Here is a 24,977-nt window from a genome sequence, read left to right on the forward strand (position 1 = left end):
ATATATAGATACCTGCAATTGGAGTAGATGTATATACAACAAGTTAGTTAGCTGTGTTATATATAGATGCCTGCCATTGGAGTAGATATGTAGATATACCAGGTTAGTTAGCTGTGGTATATAGAGATAGCTGCCATTGGAGTAGATGTGTATATATACCAGGTTAGTTAGTTGTGTTATATATAGATACCTGCCATTGGAGTAGATGTATATATATACCAGGTTAGTTAGCTGTGTTATATATAGATACCTGCCATTGGAGTAGATGTATATATAACAAGTTAGTTAGCTGTGTTATATATAGATACCTGCCATTGGAGTAGATGTGTATATATAACAGGTTAGTTAGCTGTGTTATATATAGATACCTGCCATTGGAGTAGATGTTTATATATAACAGGTTAGTTAGTTGTGTTATATATAGATACCTGCCATTGGAGTAGATGTGTATATATACCAGGTTAGTTAGCTGTGTTATATATAGATACCTGCCATTGGAATAGATGTGTTTATAACAGGTTATTTAGCTGTGTTATATATAGATACCTGCCATTGGAGTAGATGTGTATATATACCAGGTTAGTTAGCTGTGTTATATATAGATACCTGCCATTGGAGTAGATGTGTATATATATCAGGTTAGTTAGCTGTGTTATATATAGATACCTGCCATTGGAGTAGATGTGTTTATAACAGGTTATTTAGCTGTGTTATATATAGATACCTGCCATTGGAGTGGATGTGTATATATACCAGGTTAGTTAGCTGTGTTTTATATATATATATATATATATATATATATATATTAATGCCTTTGGTGTAGATGTGTATATATAACAGGTTAGTTAGCTTTGTTATATATAGATACCTGCCAATGGAGTAGATGTATATATAACAGGTTAGTTAGCTGTGTTATATATAGATAGCTGCCATTGGAGTAGATGTGTATATATAACAGGTTAGTTAGCGGTGTTATATATAGATACCTGCCATTGGAGTACATGTGTTTATAACAGGTTATTTAGCTGTGTTATATATAGATACCTGCCATTGGAGTAGATGTATATATAACAGGTTAGTTAGCTGTGTTATATATAGATACCTGCCATTGGAGTAGATGTATATATAACAGGTTAGTTAGCTGTGTTATATATAGATAGCTGCCATTGGAGTAGATGTGTATATATAACAGGTTAGTTAGCGGTGTTATATATAGATACCTGCCATTGGAGTAGATGTGTTTATAACAGGTTATTTAGCTGTGTTATATATAGATACCTGCCATTGGAGTAGATGTATATATAACAGGTTAGTTAGCTGTGTTATATATAGATAGCTGCCATTGGAGTAGATGTGTATATATAACAGGTTAGTTAGCGGTGTTATATATAGATACCTGCCATTGGAGTAGATGTGTTTATAACAGGTTATTTAGCTGTGTTATATATAGATACCTGCCATTGGAGTAGATGTATATATAACAGGTTAGTTAGCTGTGTTATATATAGATAGCTGCCATTGGAGTAGATGTGTTTATAACAGGTTATTTAGCTGTGTTATATATAGATACCTGCCATTGGAGTAGATGTGTATATATAACAGGTTAGTTAGCTGTGTTTTAGATATAGATAGCTGCCATTGGAGTAGATGTGTATATATACCAGGTTAGTTAGCTGTGTTATATATAGATACCTGCCATTGGAGTAGATGTATATATAACAGGTTAGTTAGCTGTGTTATATATAGATACCTGCCATTGGAGTAGATGTGTATATATAACAGGTTAGTTAGCGGTGTTATATATAGATACCTGCCATTGGAGTAGATGCGTTTATAACAGGTTATTTAGCTGTGTTATATATAGATACCTGCCATTGGAGTAGATGTATATAGAACAGGTTAGTTAGCTGTGTTATATATAGATACCTGCCATTGGAGTAGATGTATATATAACAGGTTATTTAGCTGTGTTATATATAGATACCTGCCATTGGAGTAGATGTGTATATATAACAGGTTAGTTAGCTGTGTTATATATAGATACCTGCCATTGGAGTAGATGTGTATATATAACAGGTTAGTTAGCTGTGTTATATATAGATACCTGCCATTGGGGTAGATGTATATATAACAGGTTAGTTAGCTGTGTTATATATAGATACCTGCCATTGGAGTGGATGTGTATATATACCAGGTTAGTTAGCTGTGTTATATATAGATACCTGCCATTGGAGTAGATGTATATACAACAAGTTAGTTAGCTTTGTTATATATAGATGCCTGCCATTGGAGTAGATATGTAGATATACCAGGTTAGTTAGCTGTGGTATATAGAGATAGCTGCCATTGGAGTAGATGTGTATATATACCAGGTTAGTTAGTTGTGTTATATATAGATACCTGCCATTGGAGTAGATGTATATATATACCAGGTTAGTTAGCTGTGTTATATATAGATACCTGCCATTGGAGTAGATGTATATATAACAAGTTAGTTAGCTGTGTTATATATAGATACCTGCCATTGGAGTAGATGTGTATATATACCAGGTTAGTTAGCTGTGTTATATATAGATACCTGCCATTGGAATAGATGTGTATATATATCAGGTTAGTTAGCTGTGTTATATATAGATACCTGCCATTGGAGTAGATGTGTATATATATCAGGTTAGTTAGCTGTGTTATATATAGATACCTGCCATTGGAGTAGATGTGTTTATAACAGGTTATTTAGCTGTGTTATATATAGATACCTGCCATTGGAGTAGATGTATATATAACAGGTTAGTTAGCTGTGTTATATATAGATACCTGCCATTGGAGTGGATGTGTATATATACCAGGTTAGTTAGCTGTGTTATATATATATATATATATATATATATATATATATATACCTGCCTTTGGTGTAGATGTGTATATATAACAGGTTAGTTAGCTGTGTTATATATAGATACCTGCCATTGGAGTAGATGTGTATATATAACAGGTTATTTAGCTGTGTTATATATAGATACCTGCCATTGGAGTAGATGTATATATAACAGGTTAGTTAGCTGTGTTATATATAGATAGCTGCCATTGGAGTAGATGTGTATATATAACAGGTTAGTTAGCGGTTTTATATATAGATACCTGCCATTGGAGTAGATGTGTTTATAACAGGTTATTTAGCTGTGTTATATATAGATACCTGCCATTGGAGTAGATGTATATATAACAGGTTAGTTAGCTGTGTTATATATAGATAGCTGCCATTGGAGTAGATGTGTTTATAACAGGTTATTTAGCTGTGTTATATATAGATACCTGCCATTGGAGTAGATGTATATATAACAGGTTAGTTAGCTGTGTTATATTTAGATACCTGCCATTGGAGTAGATGTGTATATATAACAGGTTAGTTAGCTGTGTTTTAGATATAGATACCTGCCATTGGAGTAGATGTGTATATATAACAGGTTAGTTAGCTGTGTTATATATAGATACCCGCCATTGGAGTAGATGTATATATAACAGGTTAGTTAGCTGTGTTATATATAGATACCTGCCATTGGAGTGGATGTGTATATATACCAGGTTAGTTAGCTGTGTTATATATAGATACCTGCCATTGGAGTAGATGTATATATAACAAGTTAGTTAGCTGTGTTATATATAGATACCTGCCATTGGAGTGGATGTGTATATATACCAGGTTAGTTAGCTGTGTTATATATAGATACCTGCCATTGGAGTAGATGTATATACAACAAGTTAGTTAGCTTTGTTATATATAGATGCCTGCCATTGGAGTAGATGTGTATATATAACAGGTTAGTTAGCTGTGTTATATATAGATACCTGCCATTGGAGTAGATGTATATATAACAGGTTAGTTAGCTGTGTTATATATAGATAGCTGCCATTGGAGTAGATGTATATATATACCAGGTTAGTTAGCTGTGTTATATATAGATACCTGCCATTGGAGTAGATGTATATATAACAGGTTAGTTAGCTGTGTTATATATAGATAGCTGCCATTGGAGTAGATGTATATATACCAGGTTAGTTAGCTGTGTTATATATATATACCTGCCATTGGAGTAGATGTATATATAACAGGTTAGTTAGCGGTGTTATATATAGATAGCTGCCATTGGAGTAGATGTATATATATACCAGGTTAGTTAGCTGTGTTATATATATATACCTGCCATTGGAGTAGATGTATATATAACAGGTTAGTTAGCTGTGTTATATATAGATAGCTGCCATTGGAGTAGATGTATATATATACCAGGTTAGTTAGCTGTGTTATATATAGATACCTGCCATTGGAGTAGATGTGTATATAACAGGTTAGTTAGCTGTGTTATATATAGATACCTGCCATTTGAGTAGATGTGTATATATACCAGGTTAGTTAGCTGTGTTATATATAGATAGCTGCCATTGGAGTAGATGTGTATATATAACAAGTTAGTTAGCGGTGTTATATACAGATACCTGCCATTGGAGTAGATGTTTGTATATATACCAGGTTAGTTAGCTGTGTTATATATAGATACCTGCCATTGGAGTAGATGTGTATATAACAGGTTAGTTAGCTGTGTTATATATAGATACCTGCCATTGGAGTAGATGTGTATATAACAGGTTAGTTAGCTGTGTTATATATAGATACCTGCCATTGGAGTAGAGTGTGTATATATACCAGGTTAGTTAGCTGTGTTATATATAGATACCTGCCATTGGAGTAGATGTGTATATATAACAGGTTAGTTAGTTGTGTTATACACACCCTTGCAGTGGATGGGTGTAACTATAAGTGTACTATCAGACAGTAATACCATGCAGTGAGCAGTGTTTATATTTATTTATTATGAATCGATGGCTGGTGCCCAGTGAGGTGCCCTCCCCGCCCAGGTCCCAGCCAGCAGCGCGCGCTCCGGGGAGGTGCGCGTGCCAGGAATCAGCCAGCCCGTGACAGGACTCTCTCACCTGAGGAGCGAAACGGCCACCAACCGCCCTGACCGGGACCCACTCACCGCCCGCCCCAACGGCGGACACCGCCCACACCTGCAGCCAACTCACTGACACCGGAAACTTCCCGGAGTAACCGAGCACTAACCGGACACCGAGCCTGGGACTCAGCCCCCACCGAGAGCCGCCATGCCCTGCTGTGGGGAGTATCAGGTAACACGTGTCCCCACGCACCCCCATATAGTGCACATTAACCCCCTCACTGCCGGCAGCCAGGGGAGTACCGGGTAACACAGGGACATTAACCCCCTCACTGCCGGCAGCCAGGGGGGAGTACCGGGTAACACAGGGACATTAACCCCCTCACTGCCGGCAGCCATGGGGGAGTAACGGGTAACACAGGGACATTAACCCCCTCACTGCCGGCAACCAGGGGGGAGTAACGGGTAACACAGGGACATTAACCCCCTCACTGCCGGCAACCAGGGGGGGAGTAACCGGTAACACGGAACATTAACCCCACTCACTGCCGGCAACCAGGGGGGGGAGTACCGGGTAACACAGGGACATTAACCCCCTCACTGCCGGCAACCAGGAGAGAATATCAGGTAACACAGGGACATGAACCCCCTCACTGCCGGCAACCAGGATAGACTATAATTTTTACTGTATTGTGGGAGGTCCATGAATAGTGCTGCCCAGGATCATGTAGGATTCAATGCTGTCAGAGGAAATCCGTGCAATCCCTGCATTGATTTCATATCCATTTGACAAGTGCTGGGCAGCACTATTCATGTACCTGCTAACATGGTGTGCAGCTTAGTACTGCTCAAGCTGTCTTCAAATGTAGCTGTAAGTGACATGAAGTACAGTTAGGGTGTAATTTTTGTCAGTTTCATGTACAGTTGACAATCTATGGGATATTATGTCAATCAGTGCTGGAAGGTAGCGTGAATGTAGTGGTTTTATTTTGGAACACTTGTAAAAACAAATACATTTTTGTAAGGAAAACTTCAACCAACAGAGCCCTGATGTACTAATTTTATATAGGCATAGTTCTCTGGTGAGGTGTGTTTTATTTGACATATATAATTGCCACCTGATGTTGGCAGGTGCACAAATGTTACTGCCCAGGGGCACATATAAATCACATGCATACTGGTTGACAGGGAAAATGAATATATATATATATATCATACAATACAATGATTTTACAAAAAATGAATAATCAGATTTAAATCTTCCATACGCAAGGAAATGTATTTACTTTTTTTTTTTTTTTTTTTTTTTTTTGTGTGTGCAGAGTAATACAAATAGCTTTGCAAGGCCACAATAGCATTAGCAAGCATACAATAAGACATGCATAAAAGATTCATGGTCTTGATAAGTAAGCACATTTTTGTTAATAAGATGATTGGTACAGTCTAGATAGCATATGTCCAGATTGCTATATTGCAGTAAATTCTCAATTTTGTTTACCAACTCTACTGTAAGAGTAGATTAAGGAACTGTATAATACAACTATTATCAAAGAGAAATGGTCCTCAGTGCACATAGATTGGGTGGTCCTACCAGGCTATCAGGTGTATGTCACGTAGAGTATAGGCTGGCTAGAGGACACATAAATCAGACTTAACTCTCTGAGCAGGGTGGGGGCCATTTAAGTGGGACTGTCATTTATGCGTGAAAACCTGTCATTTTTGCCAGTAGGCAAGTTACACCGAGGTTATTGATTGGAGACACATGTTAAGACTACACAGAATACCAAGAACCAGTCTCAAATAAAAGGGAGAGTTCTAACAGAGTAGTGTAGCAGGGAAAAGTTAGGGTAAAGTAAGGGTGGAAAGAATAGAAACCGTTAGGGTCCCCAAAACAACATGGAACTTTCAGCAGCTTAAATACACAAGCCGAGATACAAATGTCCCATAGCCAGTCAGTTTCAGCCCACACCAACCCGATAGAGGTTAGGTGAGAGTTCCAGAGTCCCCAGAAGGGGTTTGAGCAGGGTCTGCCAGGCTCACCTGTTTTTTTGGGTTTCCCTTCATTCCATACCCAGCAGAGGGAAGAGCCATGTGTCTCTGATTGGGATGCTCAGCTTCCGCAAGAGTGTTATGGGTGGTCGGCTGTGGTAGAGGGTTCGGCAACAGTTGAGGAGCGCCGGTCTTGGGGGGCCAGAGAGTCAGCCAATGCCCTTAATGGGCCACGTTTTGCAGGCTCTGTCCAGGTCAGCTATGGAGCGTGCGTGGTGGATCAAGCCTCTGAGGGCTCCAGGTCTCACTGCCGAGTGGAGTTGAGGCGAGGAGGCTCCCTGGTCCCAAGCCCGTGCCACGGTCTGCCTCTGTGTGCTGCTGAATGGGGGCCCTGCAAAGTCCAAGTCTGGCCTCACCAAGGGAGAGCAGGGTCGGGTCGCGGTCTTTCTGCGCCTTGCGAGTAATTTGCTCCGCTTGCGTGGTCGCTGCCGGGGAGCCGGTTTGTTGGTGATTCCCTGCCCTGGAAGGCGGTTGCCGTTTTTGGCGGGTGCTGGACGCTGTTGGGTGCCGTTTTGTGATCTGCAACCCTTTCTTTCCTCCTGTCTCTGGTCTGTCGCTTGGGGGTCCCGGTTGGGATTTGCTGCTCTTGCCGCCAGCTTCGCCCAGAAGGCCCCTAGTATAGCATTGAGTTTTACCTCTAGGCTCTCCTGGGCCTCCGGTCTGCATTGCGTGTTTAATAGCCTTGTGTGGCTATGGCAGGGGAGTACGTCCGCCATCTTGTGTGTCGAGTTTCTTTTCGCAAGTTTCGCTGTGTGAGTTGTCCGGGCCCATCCACTCCGTAGGCATTGGAGTGTGGACCGGGATATCCCTCCCGGCCCAGAGGGGGGGGAACGGGATTCTGTGTGGTCCCGCCGGGGGAAGAGACAGGGGAGGGGAGATCGGCCGCTTCGCCCGCCCGACGTCCCCTCTAGGCCGCAACCGCTCTGTCTGGTTTTTGGTGGCTGGCATCCCGGTTTTCCGGACCGGAGCGCTCCAGCCGTCGTCTGTGGTAATTAAGTCCCTTTGTGGGTCCAGTTGTGAGCGGCAGGAGTCTCGCTTCGATGCTTGGTCGGGTTTTTGCTCGGGAGCTCCTGCTAGTTGCGACCATCCACCGTGCTGGTCAGGCCCCGCCCCCTCGTATTTTCTTTTTAATATTAAAGATTATTAAACAAAATCTGTGGGTCTTTGTATTTGAGAAACTGTTTTACTAAGTATTTGAAAGTTCTTGACATGCTCCATGGAAGCAAACATAACTTCATTGAAACAAATTGTGTGAACAGTGATACTTTCCAAATTTTGCAAAACAAATACATTTTATTCACTATACCAGGATTTGTGGAGCATTAACAAGGCAATAGTCCTTTTTTTGTCACAGTAAGTGTAGGATGGGCTCTCACTTGATTGTTCTAGTCCTTGAGGTATGGGCTCCAGGACTAGAACAAATTCTAAATCAAGATGCTCTGCATTGAGGGTTCACTGGTATTTTATTAAACCAAGCCATAACATGTGGAACTGGCAAGGCAACACATCCGTAACATAGTACATTGATCACTACGGTACCACAATGTTGTCCGGTCCACCTGTTGTGGCTTGGTTCAAAATACATCACTGAACCCTGAGTGCAGAGCAACTTAAGTTTGAATTGCAACTTTAGGGCAAAATTAACAAATTAGAAAAATTGCTCATCTCTAGCTTTTGCCTAAAATTTGCAATAAATTGATAATTCTGCACAATTCCCAATTTACAGAATTAACCCGTAAAGTTTCTAGCTTTTTTAAATACTCACTGCTCAAACACTAGATCAGGGGTGGCTAACTAGACTGTTTTATATGTTAGCCTATCGTTGCCCCCTCAGCTTATCTTTGCAATTAAAGGCTGAACAGACATATTTGGAAATCCAGCAACAGCCACAGACAAGGGGCCGAATTGTAGATTCCAGAATCCTGTTTTATTTTCCCCTTCACTTATCTTGAAAATGGATCAGGCACAATGGCTCTTTAAACCATAAACACTAAAATTCTTGTATCCAAATATGTTATATATATTTCTTGAGCTGCAGATGTACATAATGTTTCTCACAGGATAATAACTTATGAAGAAAAAAAAGTTTGGACCAAGGAACATCATTTGTTAAAAAGTGTTAACAAATGGTTTAACCCAAAATATTCAATGTGCCTGACCTCTCACTTCCATTCCAGTCTGGGGCTTCAAACAGGAAGGATTGGACAATGCATTGCTGATAGTTTCAGATAATCAGCAGCTCCCAGTTCACAAAATTGAGTGAAAAGATACGTACGTACCTTTCACTCCTTTTTGTGAATGGGTAGCTACATATAGGTGAATGGGTGACTACTGATATCAGCGGTGCCAAAACTGAGGATTACTGTTTGAAGCCTTGGACTGGAACAGAAGAGAAAGGGCAGAGATTATGGATGCTGGATTGAAGACTTTGGAGTTAAACTATTCCTTAAAGTGGCACTGTCACTACCCTGAGAAATGAGTATGTCATAAAGATAAAATCTTTATGAAATACTCTTTTTGACTGTGTTGGCATTTCACTGACTACTTTGTCTCTGTATATTTCCTATGCCTGACACTTCTAGACACTCGACAGGGCTACCGCCATCTTGAAGTGTCAGTCCTCAGCCATTACCAGTGATTGCTGCTGGGAATTGGCTTTATCTATGGAGGATGCTGAGGTGCCAGAAGCTGAAGCGAACTCGCTGGAAGAAGATAGTGGTGACAGGGCTGCTTTTAAAGTTTAACTCCTGAAGATAAACTATCACCCAGGACCTCTTTACACCAAAACTATATAATTCTGCTGAAGTTATTATGGTGCCCTGTGTAGTCTTGCTGAAAGCTTTTGTTTTTTTTTGTTTTTGTTTTTTTTATGAAACCACACACAGCCATATCTGCACATTATGTTATCTTGCAGAAATCCATAAGAGAGCCTATACAAGTTATTTAGAAATTGAAGATTATATTAGCTTTAGTGTACTAATAATCTTAATTTTAGTAATGACAGGAGGCGAATATTTGCATATCTTTCTTTACTCAAAACTCCAGCAGCATAGAAACAGTAACAACCAATCATAAAAAAGATATGCTGCCCATAAAAGGGCCTGTCTATGACATCACTTCCTCTTTCTTTGAGGCGGAAAAAATATAAATAACAATCAAATTACAAACAAGTCATATTAACCAAAAGACAACATATTAGAACAACGGAAAAACTCTGCTATGTCCATGATGCAGTAGTAAGGACGACGAAACTTCATCCCATAGGGAAACGTTCACGCTGAAAGAAAAAAAGTGAAAGGACTCTGGCGTGGTAACCTGTCCGCATATCATCAACAAATAGAACCTGAAGTACCAATGACTATTATGATATCTTTAACCTGAGTATAAACCTATGACTTCTAAGGTAGTAACAATTAACACAAATAAACATAACATAAGTGAGGAAAAACTTGTTCCGATATACACTCTATACATAACCCGACCCGAATCTTAGTAGTAAACTATAATACAAACCTGCATGCTTACCTGAGCTCTAAATGTAATTTGGATAACGTGAGGAAACCTGGGTGGGAAACCTATAGGGCGGGAAATATTCGCCTCCTGTCATTACTAAAATTAAGATTATTAGTACACTAAAGCTAATATAATCTTCAATTTTACCACATGACAGGAGGCTTCATATTTGCATTTTTAAAGCTTCGAATTGACTAGAGTAAAGGAAGCATGGGCGGATTGTCGAAAGTAGAAAGTCCTAAAGGTACTCTCTCGCGACCAATCCGCGCAGCGCATAATGTCAGCCAGGGAGGCGCCGGCCGTTAAGGCTTGGGACGCCGCCGCCCCTCTGACTGAGTGTGCTCCGAAACAAGGTTCGACACCTGCTAAAGATAGTATCCATCTGGCCAGCGTTGTAGTGGACACCGGTCTGTGCGGTTTCACGTAGGAGATTAGGAGTTGGCCCCTCGGGGCAAGTACGCAGAGGGTTTGTGATCTCCGTGTATCTCATTAGAGCTCTGACTACACATAATTTGGGGTCCGATCTAAAATATGGGTATGACACCGATGTTGAGTCAGATTTGGTGCGTCTCAATATGTTGAAGGTAACCCCTTCCGGAGTGAGGGAGAAACCGTCCACATCGAACGCCCTGACGTCTGCCACTCTTCTGAAAGAAATGAGGCATAATAGGAGGGCCAACTTCGCTGAGAGTTGCTTCAGTTATAGGTAGAGGTTGTCCGGCCATTCCCTAAGGAATTTTAACACCACTTCCACCTGCCAGAGGCGTGAGTACTTGGGTGCTGGGGGTCTCGATAATTTGGCGCCCCGCAGCAACCGGCAAACCAGCGGGTCCTGTCCGACAGGTCTGCCTTGTACTGGAATGTGTGCTGCCGAAATGGCGGATCTGATCACATTGAGGGATCTATATGATCGTCCCTGCGTGAACAGATGTGATAGGTAGTTAAGGATCAGCGGGACAGGTGCTGTAAAGGGATCTGAATCCCTTTCCACGCACCAATCGTTCCAGGCTGTCCAAGCGGAAATATAGCATTTCCTGGTGCCGGGAGCCCATGAGTCCCAGAGAAGATCCTTAGCTGGTTGCGATAGGCCGTGGACTGTCCAGGAGCCCCTGAAACCGTCCAGGCCACTAGTTCCAATAGTCCTTCCAGGATGAGGGGGTGAGGCTCTCCCCGAGGTCCCGTCAGGGTTAGTGGAGAGTTGGGGAGCAGAAGCGGGTTCCCGCACGACATTTCCAGGAGGTCTGGGAACCACGGTTGGCTCTGCCAGAGGGGTGCGATGAGCAGTAGTAATATCTTGTGAGTGCGTGTGTATCGTAGCACCCGTGGAATCATGGAGAACGGTGGGAACGCATACGCCCCTTGACTGGGCCAATTCTGTAGGAACGCGTCCGTGGCTTCGCTTTCCGGGTCTGGGAGCCAGCTGTAGTACCTCGGTAACTGGTGGTTGGTCCTGGATGCGAACAGGTCTATTGTGAGTGGGTGTTTCCACCGTCGCAGTTCTTGGAATATCTCCCTGTTGAGTGTCCAATCGCTGGTGTCTTGCCAGTGGCGCGAGAACCAGTCTGCTGTCAGGTTGGAGACTCCCGGTAGATACTCCGCTTGTAGCGTGATGTTCCGCGAGATGCAGAACTTGTAAATGTCTTTCGTGGCTTCCGTCAGAGCTCGAGACCTGGCCCCGCCTAGGCGGTTGATGTACTGAACTGCCGACACATTGTCCATGCGGAGCAGGATGCAGCAGTTCGATTTGTTCTTGGCTAAACTGCGGATGGCGAAGGACCCCGCTATCAGTTCCAGGCAGTTTATGTGGAGTTCGGTCTCGTCCCCTCGCCACGGGCCCCCCGTGGAGGCGTCTGTGCAGTGTGCGCCCCATCCCCATAAGCTGGCGTCCGACTCCACAACGAAGTCTGGGGAAGCGCCAAAGATCGCCTTGCCATTCCATGCTTGAATGTGCAGTAACCACCATCGGAGTTCCGTTCTCACCTCCGTCGACAGTGGGATCCAGCTGTCGTATGAATGTCCGGTGCGTAAGTATTCCGCTTTCAACCTTTGCATGGCTCTGTAGTGCAAAGGGCCCGGGAATATTGCCTGAATAGATGAGGAGAGAAGTCCCACAATCCGGGCGAGCATCCTGAGTGATATGGTGTCCATTTTCAGTGTCCGTCTGATTTCCTTCCGTATCGAGGCCACTTTCGTCTGGGGTAATCGAAGCACGCATTCCTTCGAGTCGATATCGAACCCGAGGAATTGGACTGATTGTGAGGGGGAGAGAGCCGACTTTTGTCTGTTCACCATGAAACCCAAAGATTCCAGCAAGCGAACGACAAATTTCGTCTGCAATCTCAGTCTGGTAGCCGATTCGCAGAAGATCAGCAAATCGTCCAGATATATCAGGCAACGGACGCCCGAGGACCGAATGTGGGCCATCACCGGCTTCAGCAGCTTCGTGAAGCACCACGGCGCCGAGCTGAGGCCGAATGGCAGGCACGTGAACTGACAGAGATTTCCGCGCCACAGGAAACGTAGGAACCGGCGGCTGTGTATGTCCATGGGCACTGACAGGTACGCGTCTTTGAGGTCCAGGCGCGTGAACCAGTCGTTTTTGATGAGAAGATCTTGGAGGAGGTGGATTCCTTCCATTTTGAAGTGCCTGTATGTCACGTAGGAATTCAGTTGTCGGAGATTGATAACTGGCCTGTACTCGCCAGTTTTCTTTTTGACCAGGAAGATGTTGCTTATGAAGCCCTCCCCTCCTGTCGTGTACTGAACCGCGCCCTTCTTGAAGAGTGATTGGATCTCTTTGTCTACCAGGCGCCTTTGTTCCGCCGACGTGTATAGGAGGGGGAAAAGTGGTCTGAAAAGGTGTCGTTGAGAACTCTATGACGAACCCTCTCACCGTCTGGAGTACCCAGGCGTCTTTGGTAATAAGCTTCCAGTTCTGTAAGAAAAGAGACAGGTTGCCTGCAGCAAAATTGGAAACGTTCTGGTATGTAGGTGTACTCACCATTAGAGAAACGGCCGCGGCCTCGGCCCCTGAAACCTCTCGCTCTTCCAGCCCCTCGGTACGAGGATGTTCTTTGCATCGTGGAAGGGAAGAAACTTGGGGCTTGCGTAAAAGGTCTGGAACCTGACGCCCAGAAACGGCTGGTGGCTCGGTTCCTCTGCCGACCAGCCCTCCCAAAAACACCTTGTCCCGGTGTATTGAAAACCTGTTTAAGCGAAGTCTGTGCTTTGTTTAGGGTAGTGAAGAGATTCACATGCTTTTTTAACTCCGAGATAAAGGCGTCACCAAACAAGAGCCCTTGTGCCTTCGGTCCAAATTCTTTGGCCCCTAGATCCAGGAGCTTACTATCGATTCGGATCAATGCCGACCGACGTCTTTCTGTGCATAGAGCAGCATTGGCGTTGCCTAGAAGGCAAACTGATTGTTGGGCCCATTCCCGTATAATATTCGGGTCTAGTTGAGACCCCTGGCTGAGTGCCAGGTCTGCAAAATACAAAATCTTTGCGATGGGGCCGAGTAGGTCTAGCACCTTGTCCTGTGCCGCCTTCATGCCCTTCTCCACGCCCTTACGCGGGTCACGTCCGGAACGAGGCCATCTTCGTCTAGGAACGTCTCCTTGACGAATCTGGAGGATGTGGGGGGTAAATCCTGCCACTCGTCCTCCTCTGATGGCGAGCCGTCCCCGTGCCATTCGTCCACTACGTCTAGAGTGTGTGGTACATAGGAATCCTCCTCGTCTGAGGAATGTAGTGTCCGGGGTGCCGGTGGTCTTCTTTCCGTGCTCTTACTCCGCTTAGCGGGTAGATTGCTTTTTGCTTTTGAGGACGGGGGTGAACCCTTCCTCTGCCTCTTCGGTTTGGAGGGATCGGATCCCGAGGCTTCCATCGGTTCCGGGGGGCTTGCGCCACCCTGGCTCTGGGGTAGTGCCCTCAGTAGGGCTTTTTCTACCGAGGCCGCCACAGCGGCGTTAATCATCGCTTGAAAGTCTTGGCTGGACTGAGTGTCTTCCATGACTCGTAACCTTTCTCTCGTCCTGTAGGGCGAAAGGGAGAGTCAGTGGGGATAGTGTAATACTTATGTATAGTCACAGCCCTCTGGTACAACTGGGGGTCGTCCGCCAGTCAGTAGAGAAGAGGGGAGATGTGAGCCTGAAGTGTAGCGCGTGAGAAAAGGTGTCTGGGTGTATCCAGATTCGCCACAGTTGTATCAGAGTTCGGTGCACAACAACAGGCAAACGTTATGTGATCAGGTCTGGGCCTCTGTGCTTGTAATCGGGGTGTACCCCGGGTGGTGTGCCGTGGAGGACCAGAGGACACCCACATCAATCATATAGGTCAGTGCTTGACCGAGCATGCATGTCTGGGGGGTCGCCCCAGGTGGTGTGCCGTGAAAAATACCCAGAGGACACCCACATACAATGTACGGCAATGTACAGTAATACAGTAAGAACCTGTGTAGGGTGTACGAGTAAACTTTTCCCTGGGCAGGGAGAGTGATAGCAAAAAATCCCGTGAGGGATATGGCAGATATGTTTAGACCCTGCAGGTCTGACAGTATATTCTTGAAGGGTATGGCAGTGTACCATATATTGCCCTAGGTAGGGTAAAGAACTGCCTCTATGTAAAGCACGGAGCCTGTATGACCCTGTGGGTCTGGAGACAGGGAAAAAATAGAAAATTCGTGACTGTCTCTTTAAATGCATGCATGTGGTACCGTTTAGGCAGGGGGGTATAGCAATGTCGTGTGTAGGCAGGTCTGAGCCTTATAATCAGTGACACATCGTTCCTAAGGCTGAAAAGAAAAACACCAAAAAAAACTGTTTGACTTTTTAATCCTCTCCCAAAGTAACCTGCAGGGAGAGGATGTAACCTGGAGAGCCCGGCGGTCGGGTGAGTAACCGATCCGCCGAGCGAGCGGGGAAGGCGGCCGCCCGGTATCTCGCGAGCCGCGAGATCCAAGATGGCCGCCGCCCGCGTGTGGAAACAATAAGTTCCGCGGACCGCGCGAAAACTAGGAAAGCAAGGCAATAAAAAATAATGCAGACTCCTTCTACCCGTACCCTACTAGCCCCCCGAAGACAGAGATAGATGAGCCGGTCTGCGAGGTGCGTGCGATGTTGGAAATCGCCGCGATCGCGGGAACCGGCCGCAGGGGGGAAAGTAAATAAACAAAACTAAAATTTGCAGGGCACAAAAGGAACACAGAAAGGGTGATAGGGAGTCAGATAGGAAAAGGAACAATCCGAAAACATTAAATCCAATTCAAATACAGTAAAGTTTGCCAGAGAGGCAAAATACTCTGACCTGATGTTGGCTGGAGCAGCAAAGAAAGAGGAAGTGATGTCATAGACAGGCCCTTTTATGGGCAGCATATCTTTTTTATGATTGGTTGTTACTGTTTCTATGCTGCTGGAGTTTTGAGTAAAGAAAGATATGCAAATATGAAGCCTCCTGTCATGTGGTAAAATTGTACTGCATGTTCATCCTTGTAGGATTTCTTTATATCACTGCAGCTGCAATAAAAAAAGGATAAAAGCAGGATTGACCTATTTCAATTTTGTTATTTATCGGAATGGTTAATATGCATTGATAGTAACATATTAACTACATGGGCCGAACCACATGGAAATCGGCTTCAGCATCTCATTCTGTGGGTGTAAATATACGGTTAGAATGAATTACCGGTATGTGTGATGTTATCGTTGTTGCCGTAACAGTCTCCACATTCAGGATCTCACTAGATGTTGGACATTGTTGCAGTAAATTGATTTCATGCAGCCACAAGAGCCAAGTTCAATTAGACATTATTAAAGCAGTTCTGTCACCTCACCAAACATTTTGAGCATTTCATTTAATTTCTACATTACTCATGTTGACTGTGTTGGAATTTCATTGGCAAACTATTTTACTATTTCTTTATATATTACAATTTGTATATAGGGACATTGTCATACTGAAACAGGAAAGTGTCTTAAATTGCAGCCCCCATACTGTCAGTACATAATTATCAAGGGTTAATTCTACATTGCTAGACTTCCATTGGAACTATGATCCAAATGATGAAAACCAGTACCAATTATTTCTTGTCAAATAAGCATTGCAATTATTCTCATGGCATCTGCCAAACCCGGGTCACCCGTCAGATCGTAAAGTGTGATCTATCACTCCAAATGCTTGGCATTGCACATGGTGATCTTAGGCTACACTTGGCAATGGAAATCCATCTCCCAAAGCCCAGCAGTCCTAAAGCTGATATTGCTTCCATGTTGGATTTGTAATTCATTAGTGAGCTTTAACCCCTTAAGGACACATGACATGTGTGACATGTCATGATTCCCTTTTATTCCAGAAGTTTGGTCCTTAAGGGGTTAAATAAAGGGCAGATTAAAAATATAATACCACAAACTTTGGAACCAAGTGGTAGTGTTCTGTGACCTTATGAGGTGTTCCATTTGGAGGCTTAGTAATTGTTGTTCCTAGTCTGATTGTTCCCATCTCAAAAGAACTGCTCCTATAGTTTATAAGGGCGGCTCTAGCAGGTATAAGTAGAAGCAACTGACTTGATTGTTGATATTGGACAATTGGCATCATATAATGGCTACTTTTTGAAAGCTTCAGAGTTCTCCTGGTATAGGCAGTTCTACTTCCAAAAAGTGTGTTCAAATAACCCAATCATTTCAATAAAAGAGAAGACTACCTACTTTTGATCATGTAGTGTACTTGTCCTAAGTTGAAAAAGGATTGAAAAATAACATAGGAACTTTGCCCATTACAATAAATTGTTATTACAGTGCCCCGAAAAATTAGTATTTCATAAAGATAGAATCTTTATGAAATACTTATACTAACTGTTTTGGAATTTCATTGAAATTCCAACTTAGTGAAAACATATACTGAGACAAAGTAGGAACATTACTACACACCTGTGCGAAGTTACCACAATCATAAAGTGTCTCTAAATGGCTGCGGAAATATTATCTATATCTATTGAGGATTCCCCAGTCTCGAGGAATCCTTCAAAGAGCATAATGCAGCAGTGAGGTCGGCTCCTGTCACAGAAGCACCAGGAGCTGAAGATGACCCGCCTTCCTCTGCCCCCAGGCCATCGGACCCCCATCGGCGATGTCACCATCGGCCCTTGTATGCAAAGTGTGATAGATACAGAAATAGTAAAATACTTTGCCAATGAAACTCCAACACAATCAACATGAGTATTGTAAAAATTGAATGAAATGCTCAAAATGTTTGGTGAGATGACAGAGCTGCTTTAATAATTGCTAATTGAACTGTATGTATGGAATCAATGTACTGCAAATTATGGTGGTGACAGTTCTACTTTGAAAACCTATCTCATAATAATAGAATGGAGAGTACAAGCGCTTATATGTCTAGGATAAGATCTAGGTTATACCAAATAAATATGCGTGAGCTGCTGTATCACCGTGCTTATCTTTATATCAGAAATAATGGAAAAGAAAGGAATATCCGGTGTAGCGCTCTAATGGCAGTGGATATATAGGAGTAGTGAAGGAAAAACCTTGCTATACCTTAATGGGTCATATATTTATGAGTAGTCCCAATGTTTTCAGGTTTACCTTAAATAAAAAACACAAATGAACATTTTTTCCAGCTGAGGAAGCCAATTTGGTGAAACGCGTCCTGGATGAACAGTGAGCAGACAGAATTGTCTTTTGGACTATAGCCACAAGTGTTATTTTATTTATATACTATTTACTTTTTACATACAATAAATTACATATATACATTTTTTTACACTTACGGCTTTTATTCTTACCTGCTATTATAAAGAAGGAATGTGGTCCTTAACCACATACGTCCTATGAAGCGAGCCGAGATACTGGCTCTGGGTTTGTGAGTATATTGGTATTATTCCATAATATACATCCTATATACACAGACTGTACTACGCTATATGTTCCCTCCTGTACCTATCATCTAGGATACTGCACCTGGAGAAAATTTGGACCAAAAGGAGGGTGAGGGTCGCCTCTACGGACCCTAAGGCGCATATACCTGAGCTAGTGTATTAGCTCAGTAAAGTGTGAGTTAGTTATTGATGCACTTTATTTCTATTTATTCTTTGTATACAGGTTACACTATGTTTTGTACATTTGTGTTTTTTATTTAAGGTAAACCTGAAAACATTGGGACTACTCATAAATATATGACCCATTAAGGTATAGCAAGGTTTTTCCTTCACTACTCCTATATATCCACTGCCATTAGAGCGCTACACCGGATATTCCTTTCTTATCTCATAATAATGCCTATGCCAGGTGAACAATTACATGCCTTAAATTCAGCTTTTGCACTAGTGAATAGAATGTGCATCTCTAGTTTACTAACACAAAACATAGATCCCTCTTCGTTTCCACATTGCAGAATAGGGTAATTGAAATCTCCTGGATGCACACAAAAGAAGGAATCAAGGTTATTTTGCATGTGGCCTTTTGCCTCAAAACAAGTGGAACACTGGAGTTATATATTGTGCCAACTCTTAATAAAATATTGGGTCATTTTTTAAATTCTGTATATTTGTTCCTAAATGCATATCATGCTAAATGGCTTATGCAGAAGCTGAGATTTACTAGCTTGGTATTCTAATACAATTCATGTGACTGAATCACTGCCCTTCTATTCCCAGGATACATTTTTCATTCATAACTGAAGGTATTGCCTTTGGAGAACTTTTGAGAAATGTTGTAGATGTTAATGGATGTAATCAATTTGAAACCCATTAAAAGCCAAAAGACTGGCCTTTTATCGTTCTTATAATATCATTGTTTTGTCTCATTTAAGTGGTTATGGTGCCTGGTGCCAGCATTAGTGAACAACATGGGGGGAATACAAGAAAAGAGGGAGACATACATCTATATAAAGAGCATAAGTGGTTATAGCTATTGCAGTGACCTTTAAGTCAGCCGATCTTACTTGGGTTGGAACCAAATATTGGATCCCATGCTTTTTTTGTGGGTTCATAGGCTACAAACTACTGCTCTTAGTAAAGTATTAATTATTATATTAAGTTATTGTATTAGCACTGTCCTTCTAAATGCAGAGACTGGGATGAGTCTTTGCATAAATCATGTTGCTATTTGTTACATAACAGTCGAATAGTCAGCCACTAATAAAATGTAAAATATGGTCACAAAAATATGCTATGTAATGAGTTTGTAACCTGTCAAAAAAGAGGCACAACGTTAAGGGAAATAGGCAGGTTTGACTGACCGTGTAGGAAACCAGATTGTTGGGGGACATTTAGAACTTGTGTGTGTGTGTGTGGTCTAAATTCTGACCCATTGTTTCTAGACCATTCTCCGACGCGGGACGGAGGAGGTGGCGGAGCTTTGACCCAGCACAGAGGGACATCGGCACTGGGATAAGGTAAGTAAATAAAGGGTTTTTAACCCTTTATTTACTGGGGGTGTGAGTGACGTGAGGAAGGGGGGAGGCAGAGGGATCGTTAGTGCCAGGAATACAGCTTTGTATTCCTGGCACTACAGTATCCCTTTAACTCGGGTAAATAAAGAGCATTTTTTTCATTGAAACTTATGGGAAAATTGCTATTCAATTATCAGAGATAAGCTTATCTCCTATAATAGAATCTTGCCTTTATTGTGTTTGTACTGTGCAAACTGAACTCTAGGCTTTTCTGAATATGTGCTGCTGTAGTCCTCTGGACTTGGGTAACCCTAAGTTGTCTAGAGTCTAAGTTGTCTAGTGCAAGGCATGGATGGTCTGCTCCCACCTCATCTTCAGTGACATACCATGCATTACAGACTCCCTACCAACTCTATTTTCCCTGTCTCTCTTGCATACATCCCAATATAGGGGGATATGCCTTATGTAGACTATTAGTCTGTGCAAAATAGTAAAATGTAAAATATAATAATTTCTAGCCAATAAAACAGCACAGTAAGAAAGCCTATTGCAGAGTTATGTCCTGAGTAAATAAACTTTTCTTTGCAATCAGGGCTGGGCTTCTCTTTGCTTGTGTGATTTTCCTAATCTGGCAGTAAAGAAGGAGCAAGCACACACAAACAATCCGCAAGCTTTAAATATTTCTATTCTGGCAGTACAGCAACTAGTGTGTCTGCCCTGGCAGTTTCCCCAATGTGCTCTCCTGTAAAATACATCCTGAATTGTATCTCTATTTCTGGACTAACCAAAAAAAGCAAGTGGTTTGTTTTTAGGTTCACCAACCTGTGGAGCCAACTCTGGAATCCACTGTAGATATAGGTTTAAATAGCTGTTTCAGTAATTTTCCATCGTGTATAATGGGATGTGTGAGAAAATCTGTCATTGAAAAATGCCTTCTACCTCCTCAAATGTAGTATTGTGACATTCAGCGTTCTTCTAAATTGAACAATTTTCAAATGAATGCTGTTCAGAAAGATGGAGCATGCGCTCTTTGTTGAGTTGTGATATCCCATTATATTTTAAAAGAACACTATAGCCCCTGTAACCGCTTCATAACATCACAGAGGTTATAGTGTCTGAAGTCCTCTGGTGCTATTCTTCCGTTCAGTGTTGTTATTATTGCCATTTATATAGCGACAACAGATTCCGTAGCGCTTTACAATATTATAGTGTTAAACTGTTTTTAATGGTTTAATGCTAAACTAGGGTGTCTCCAGTACCCCATCTCACCTGTGCTGCTCGGATTAATGAAGAAGGATTAGCATGAGCAGCAGTGGACTGCCGCAGTTTTCTAAAAGTGTCAGTTGATCACTCTTCCTATCACAGTCGCCCATATGACTTAGAATTTAGTCCCTGTTTCCCCCACGCCTCTCATGGCAATAAAAGGGTTAAAACACTTTAAAAACACTCACCTTATTTCGATGCTGAGGTCAGTGCCAAGGGGGAACTTGGCGCATATGCGCAGTTTGCTCATTGGGCCTTCCCATCACTGACTCTGTGCTTTCCTATGGGGGACTTGAAAGACACTGGATGTCCTCTGGCACAGCGCGAGGACTTCCAGCATCGTTTCACAGAGTTAAACTCTGTAAAACAACAGAAAGCATCTCTAGTGGTCACCTCAACGTTGCACCCAGGTCACTTCAATGAGATGAGGTGGTCTGGGTGCTAATAGTGTCCCTTTAAACCTACGATGTAAACCTTGCAGTTAGAGATGTCGCGAACATAAAATTTTCCGTTCGCGAATGGCGAACGCGAATTTCCGCAAATGTTTGCGAACGGGCGAACCGCCATAGACTTCAATAGGCAGGCAAATTTTAAAACCCACAGGGACTCTTTCTGGCCACAATAGTGATGGAAAAGTTGTTTCTAGGGGACTAACACCTGGACTGTGGCATGCCGGAGGGGGATCCATGGCTGAACTCCCATGGAAAATTACATAGTTGATGCAGAGTCTGGTTTTAATCCATAAAGGGCATAAATCACCTAACATTCCTAAATTGTTTGGAATAACGTGCTTTAAAACATCAGGTATGAGGTTGTATCGATCAGGTAGTGTAAAGGTTACGCCCGCTTCACAGTGACAGACCAAACTCCCCATTTAACGCACTGCAAACAACCGCAAACAGTCCATTTGCACAACAGCAAACTCCCCATTTGCACAAGGTTGGATACCAAGCTAGCCATGTCCCGTTCCTTGTCCTCACTGATGTCATTGAAGGTCTCTTCCTTCACCCAGCCACGTACAACACCAAGGGTCCCGAAAGGTGACAACAAGCCCCCTGGGACGCCTGCTGTGTTTGGTCTTCCACCTCCTCAAAGCCACCTTCCTCCTCTGACTCCTCTTCTTCAGACTCCTCTCTCTGCGTTATTATAAGGTGTGTTAAGTAGTACTATTCCCATCAGTTTAATCCCTGTTACGTCCCCTATCAGGGGACGTGTATATGGCATTGATTTTAGGAACCGGGAGATGGAAAAAGATGCTTGGTTGGTCCTCCTACTTCAAATTTGGGGCACTGCGCGTGTAATCTAATGTGCCACCAGATAGGAGTGGTGTGTTAAGTAGTACTATTCTTATCAGTTTAATCCCTGTTACGTCCTCCTCATCAGGCCTTTTTTAGTCCAATGTATCGCCCACTGTCAGTCCCTTCGGGATCCATCCCTCATTCATCTTAATAAAGGTGAGGTAATCTAGACTTTTTTGACCTAGGCGACTTCTCTTCTCAGTGGCAATACCTCCTGCTGCACTGAAGGTCCTTTCTGACAGGACACTTGAAGCGGGGCAGGCCAGAAGTTCTATCGCAAATTGGGATAGCTCAGGCCACAGGTCAAGCCTGCACACCCAGTAGTCAAGGGGTTCATCGCTCCTCAGAGTGTCGATAACTGCAGTTAAGGCGAGGTAGTCTGCTAGCTGTCGGTCGAGTCGTTCTCTGAGGGTGGACCCCGAAGGGGTGTGGCGATGCGTAAGACTTAAAAAGCTCCGCATGTCCTCCATCAACAACACGTCTTTAAAGCGTCCTGTCCTTGCCGGCGTGGTCGTGGGAGGAGGAGGATTACTTTCACCTCTTCCCCTGTTAGATTCCCGTTGTGCTGTGACATCACCGTTGTATGCTGTGTAAAGCATACTTTTTAATTTATTTTGGAACTGCTGCATCCTTTCCGACTTGCGGTAATTCGGTAACATTTCAGGCACTTTCTGCTTATACCAGGGGTCTAGTAGCATGGACACCCAGTACAGGTCGTTCGCCTTCAGCCTTTTTATACGAAGGTCCCTCAACAGGCACGACCGCATGAAAGACCCCATTTGCACAAGGTTGGATGCCGAGCTACTCATTTCCCATTCCTCCTCCTCGGTGATCTCAATGAAGGTGTGTTCTTCCCCCCAGCCACGTACAACACCACGGGTACCAGATAGGTGACAACGAGCACCCTGGGATGCCTGTTGTGGTTGGTCTTCCTCCTCCTCCTCAAAGCCACATTCCTCCTCTGACTCCTCTTCCTCACAATCCTCTTCCAGCGTTGCCGCAGGTCCAGCAAGCGATTCTGATAAGGCTGTTTCTGGTGGTGATGGTGACCACAACTCCTCCTCTTCCTCTTCACGCTCATCTACGGCCTGTTCCAGCACTCTTCGCAGGGCACGCTCCAGGAAGAAAACAAATGGTATGATGTCGCTGATGGTGCCTTTGGTGCGACTGACTAGGTTTGTCACCTCCTCAAAAGGACGCATGAGCCTACAGGCATTGCGCATGAGCGTCCAGTAATGTGGCAAAAAAAATCCCAGCAGAGGCTGTCCTAGCACCCCGGTCATACAAATATTCATTAACAGCTTTTTCTTGTTGGAGCAGGCGCTCGAACATTAGGAGTGTTGAATTCCAACGTGTCGGGCTGTCGCAAATCAAGCTCCTCACTGGCATGTTGTTTCGCCGCTGGATATCTGAAAAGTGCGCCATGGCCGTGTAGGAACGCCTGAAATGGCCACACACCTTCCTGGCTTCCTGCTTCAGGACGTCCTGTAAGCCTGGGTACTTATGCACAAAGCGTTGTACGATCAGATTACACACATGTGCCATGCACGGCACATGTGTCAACTTGCCCAAATTCAATGCCGCCAACAAATTTGTTCCGTTGTCACAAACCACTTTGCCGATCTCCAGTTGGTGCGGAGTCAGCCACTGATCCACCTGTGCGTTCAGGGCGGACAGGAGTGCTGGTCCGGTGTGACTCTCTGCTTTCAGGCAAGTCAACCCCAAGACGGCGTGACACTGCCGTATCCGGGATGTGGAATAGTACCTGGGGAGCTGGGGGGGTGCCGTTGATGTGGAGCAAGACACAGCAGCAGAAGAGGACTCAGCCGAGGAGGTTATGGAAGAGTATGGAGTAGGAGGAGTAGAGGAGGTGGCAGCAGGCCTGCCTGCAAGTCGTGGCAGTGTCACCAACTCCTCTGCAGAGCCACGCATTCCATGCTTGGCAGCCGTCAGCAGGTTTACCCAATGCGCAGTGTAGGTGATATACCTGCCATGACCATGCTTTGCAGACCAGTGGTCAGATGGACCCTTGCCCCAACACTGTGTGCCAGACATGCCATTACTTCCTTTTGCACAATTGAGTACAGGTTGGGGATTGCCTTTTGTGCAAAGAAATTTCGGCCGGGTACCTTCCACTGTGGTGTCCCAATAGCTACACATTTTTGGAACGCATCAGACTCCACCAGCTTGTATGGTAAAAGCTGGCGGGCTAAGAGTTCAGACAAGCCAGCTGTCAGATGCCGGGCAAGGGGGTGACTTTGTGACATTGGCTTCTTACGCTCAAACATGTCCTTGACAGACACCTGACTGTGCTCAAGGCGAGAGACGGAGTGGCGGATGGTTGAGAGGGGGCAAGGAGGACAGCAGTGGTTGACGTGGCTGAAGATGCTGGACCAGGAGAAGGATGGCGGCTTTGAGTTTGCGTGCTGCTTGTACTCATGTGTTGATCCCATAGGTGTTTGTGATGTGCGATCATGTGCCTTCGCAAAGCAGTTGTACC

General features: G+C 43.7%; 1 protein-coding gene across 2 annotated transcripts in view; it reads left to right on the top strand.

Moving 5' to 3' along the window:
- The first annotated feature begins 4,945 nt into the window (after positions 1-4,945).
- SLC44A3 (solute carrier family 44 member 3) overlaps positions 4,946-24,977 on the top strand; it is a 181,015-nt gene continuing 160,983 nt past the window's right edge. For both annotated transcript variants that reach the window (XM_063428333.1, XM_063428334.1), the window contains exon 1: positions 4,946-5,184. In XM_063428333.1, the coding sequence (XP_063284403.1) occupies positions 5,161-5,184 (24 nt within the window). In that variant the 5' untranslated portion in view covers positions 4,946-5,160. The remainder of the gene's footprint in view (positions 5,185-24,977) is intronic.

The sequence above is a fragment of the Pelobates fuscus genome, chromosome 7, assembly GCF_036172605.1.
Source record: "Pelobates fuscus isolate aPelFus1 chromosome 7, aPelFus1.pri, whole genome shotgun sequence".
Taxonomy (NCBI): domain Eukaryota; kingdom Metazoa; phylum Chordata; class Amphibia; order Anura; family Pelobatidae; genus Pelobates; species Pelobates fuscus.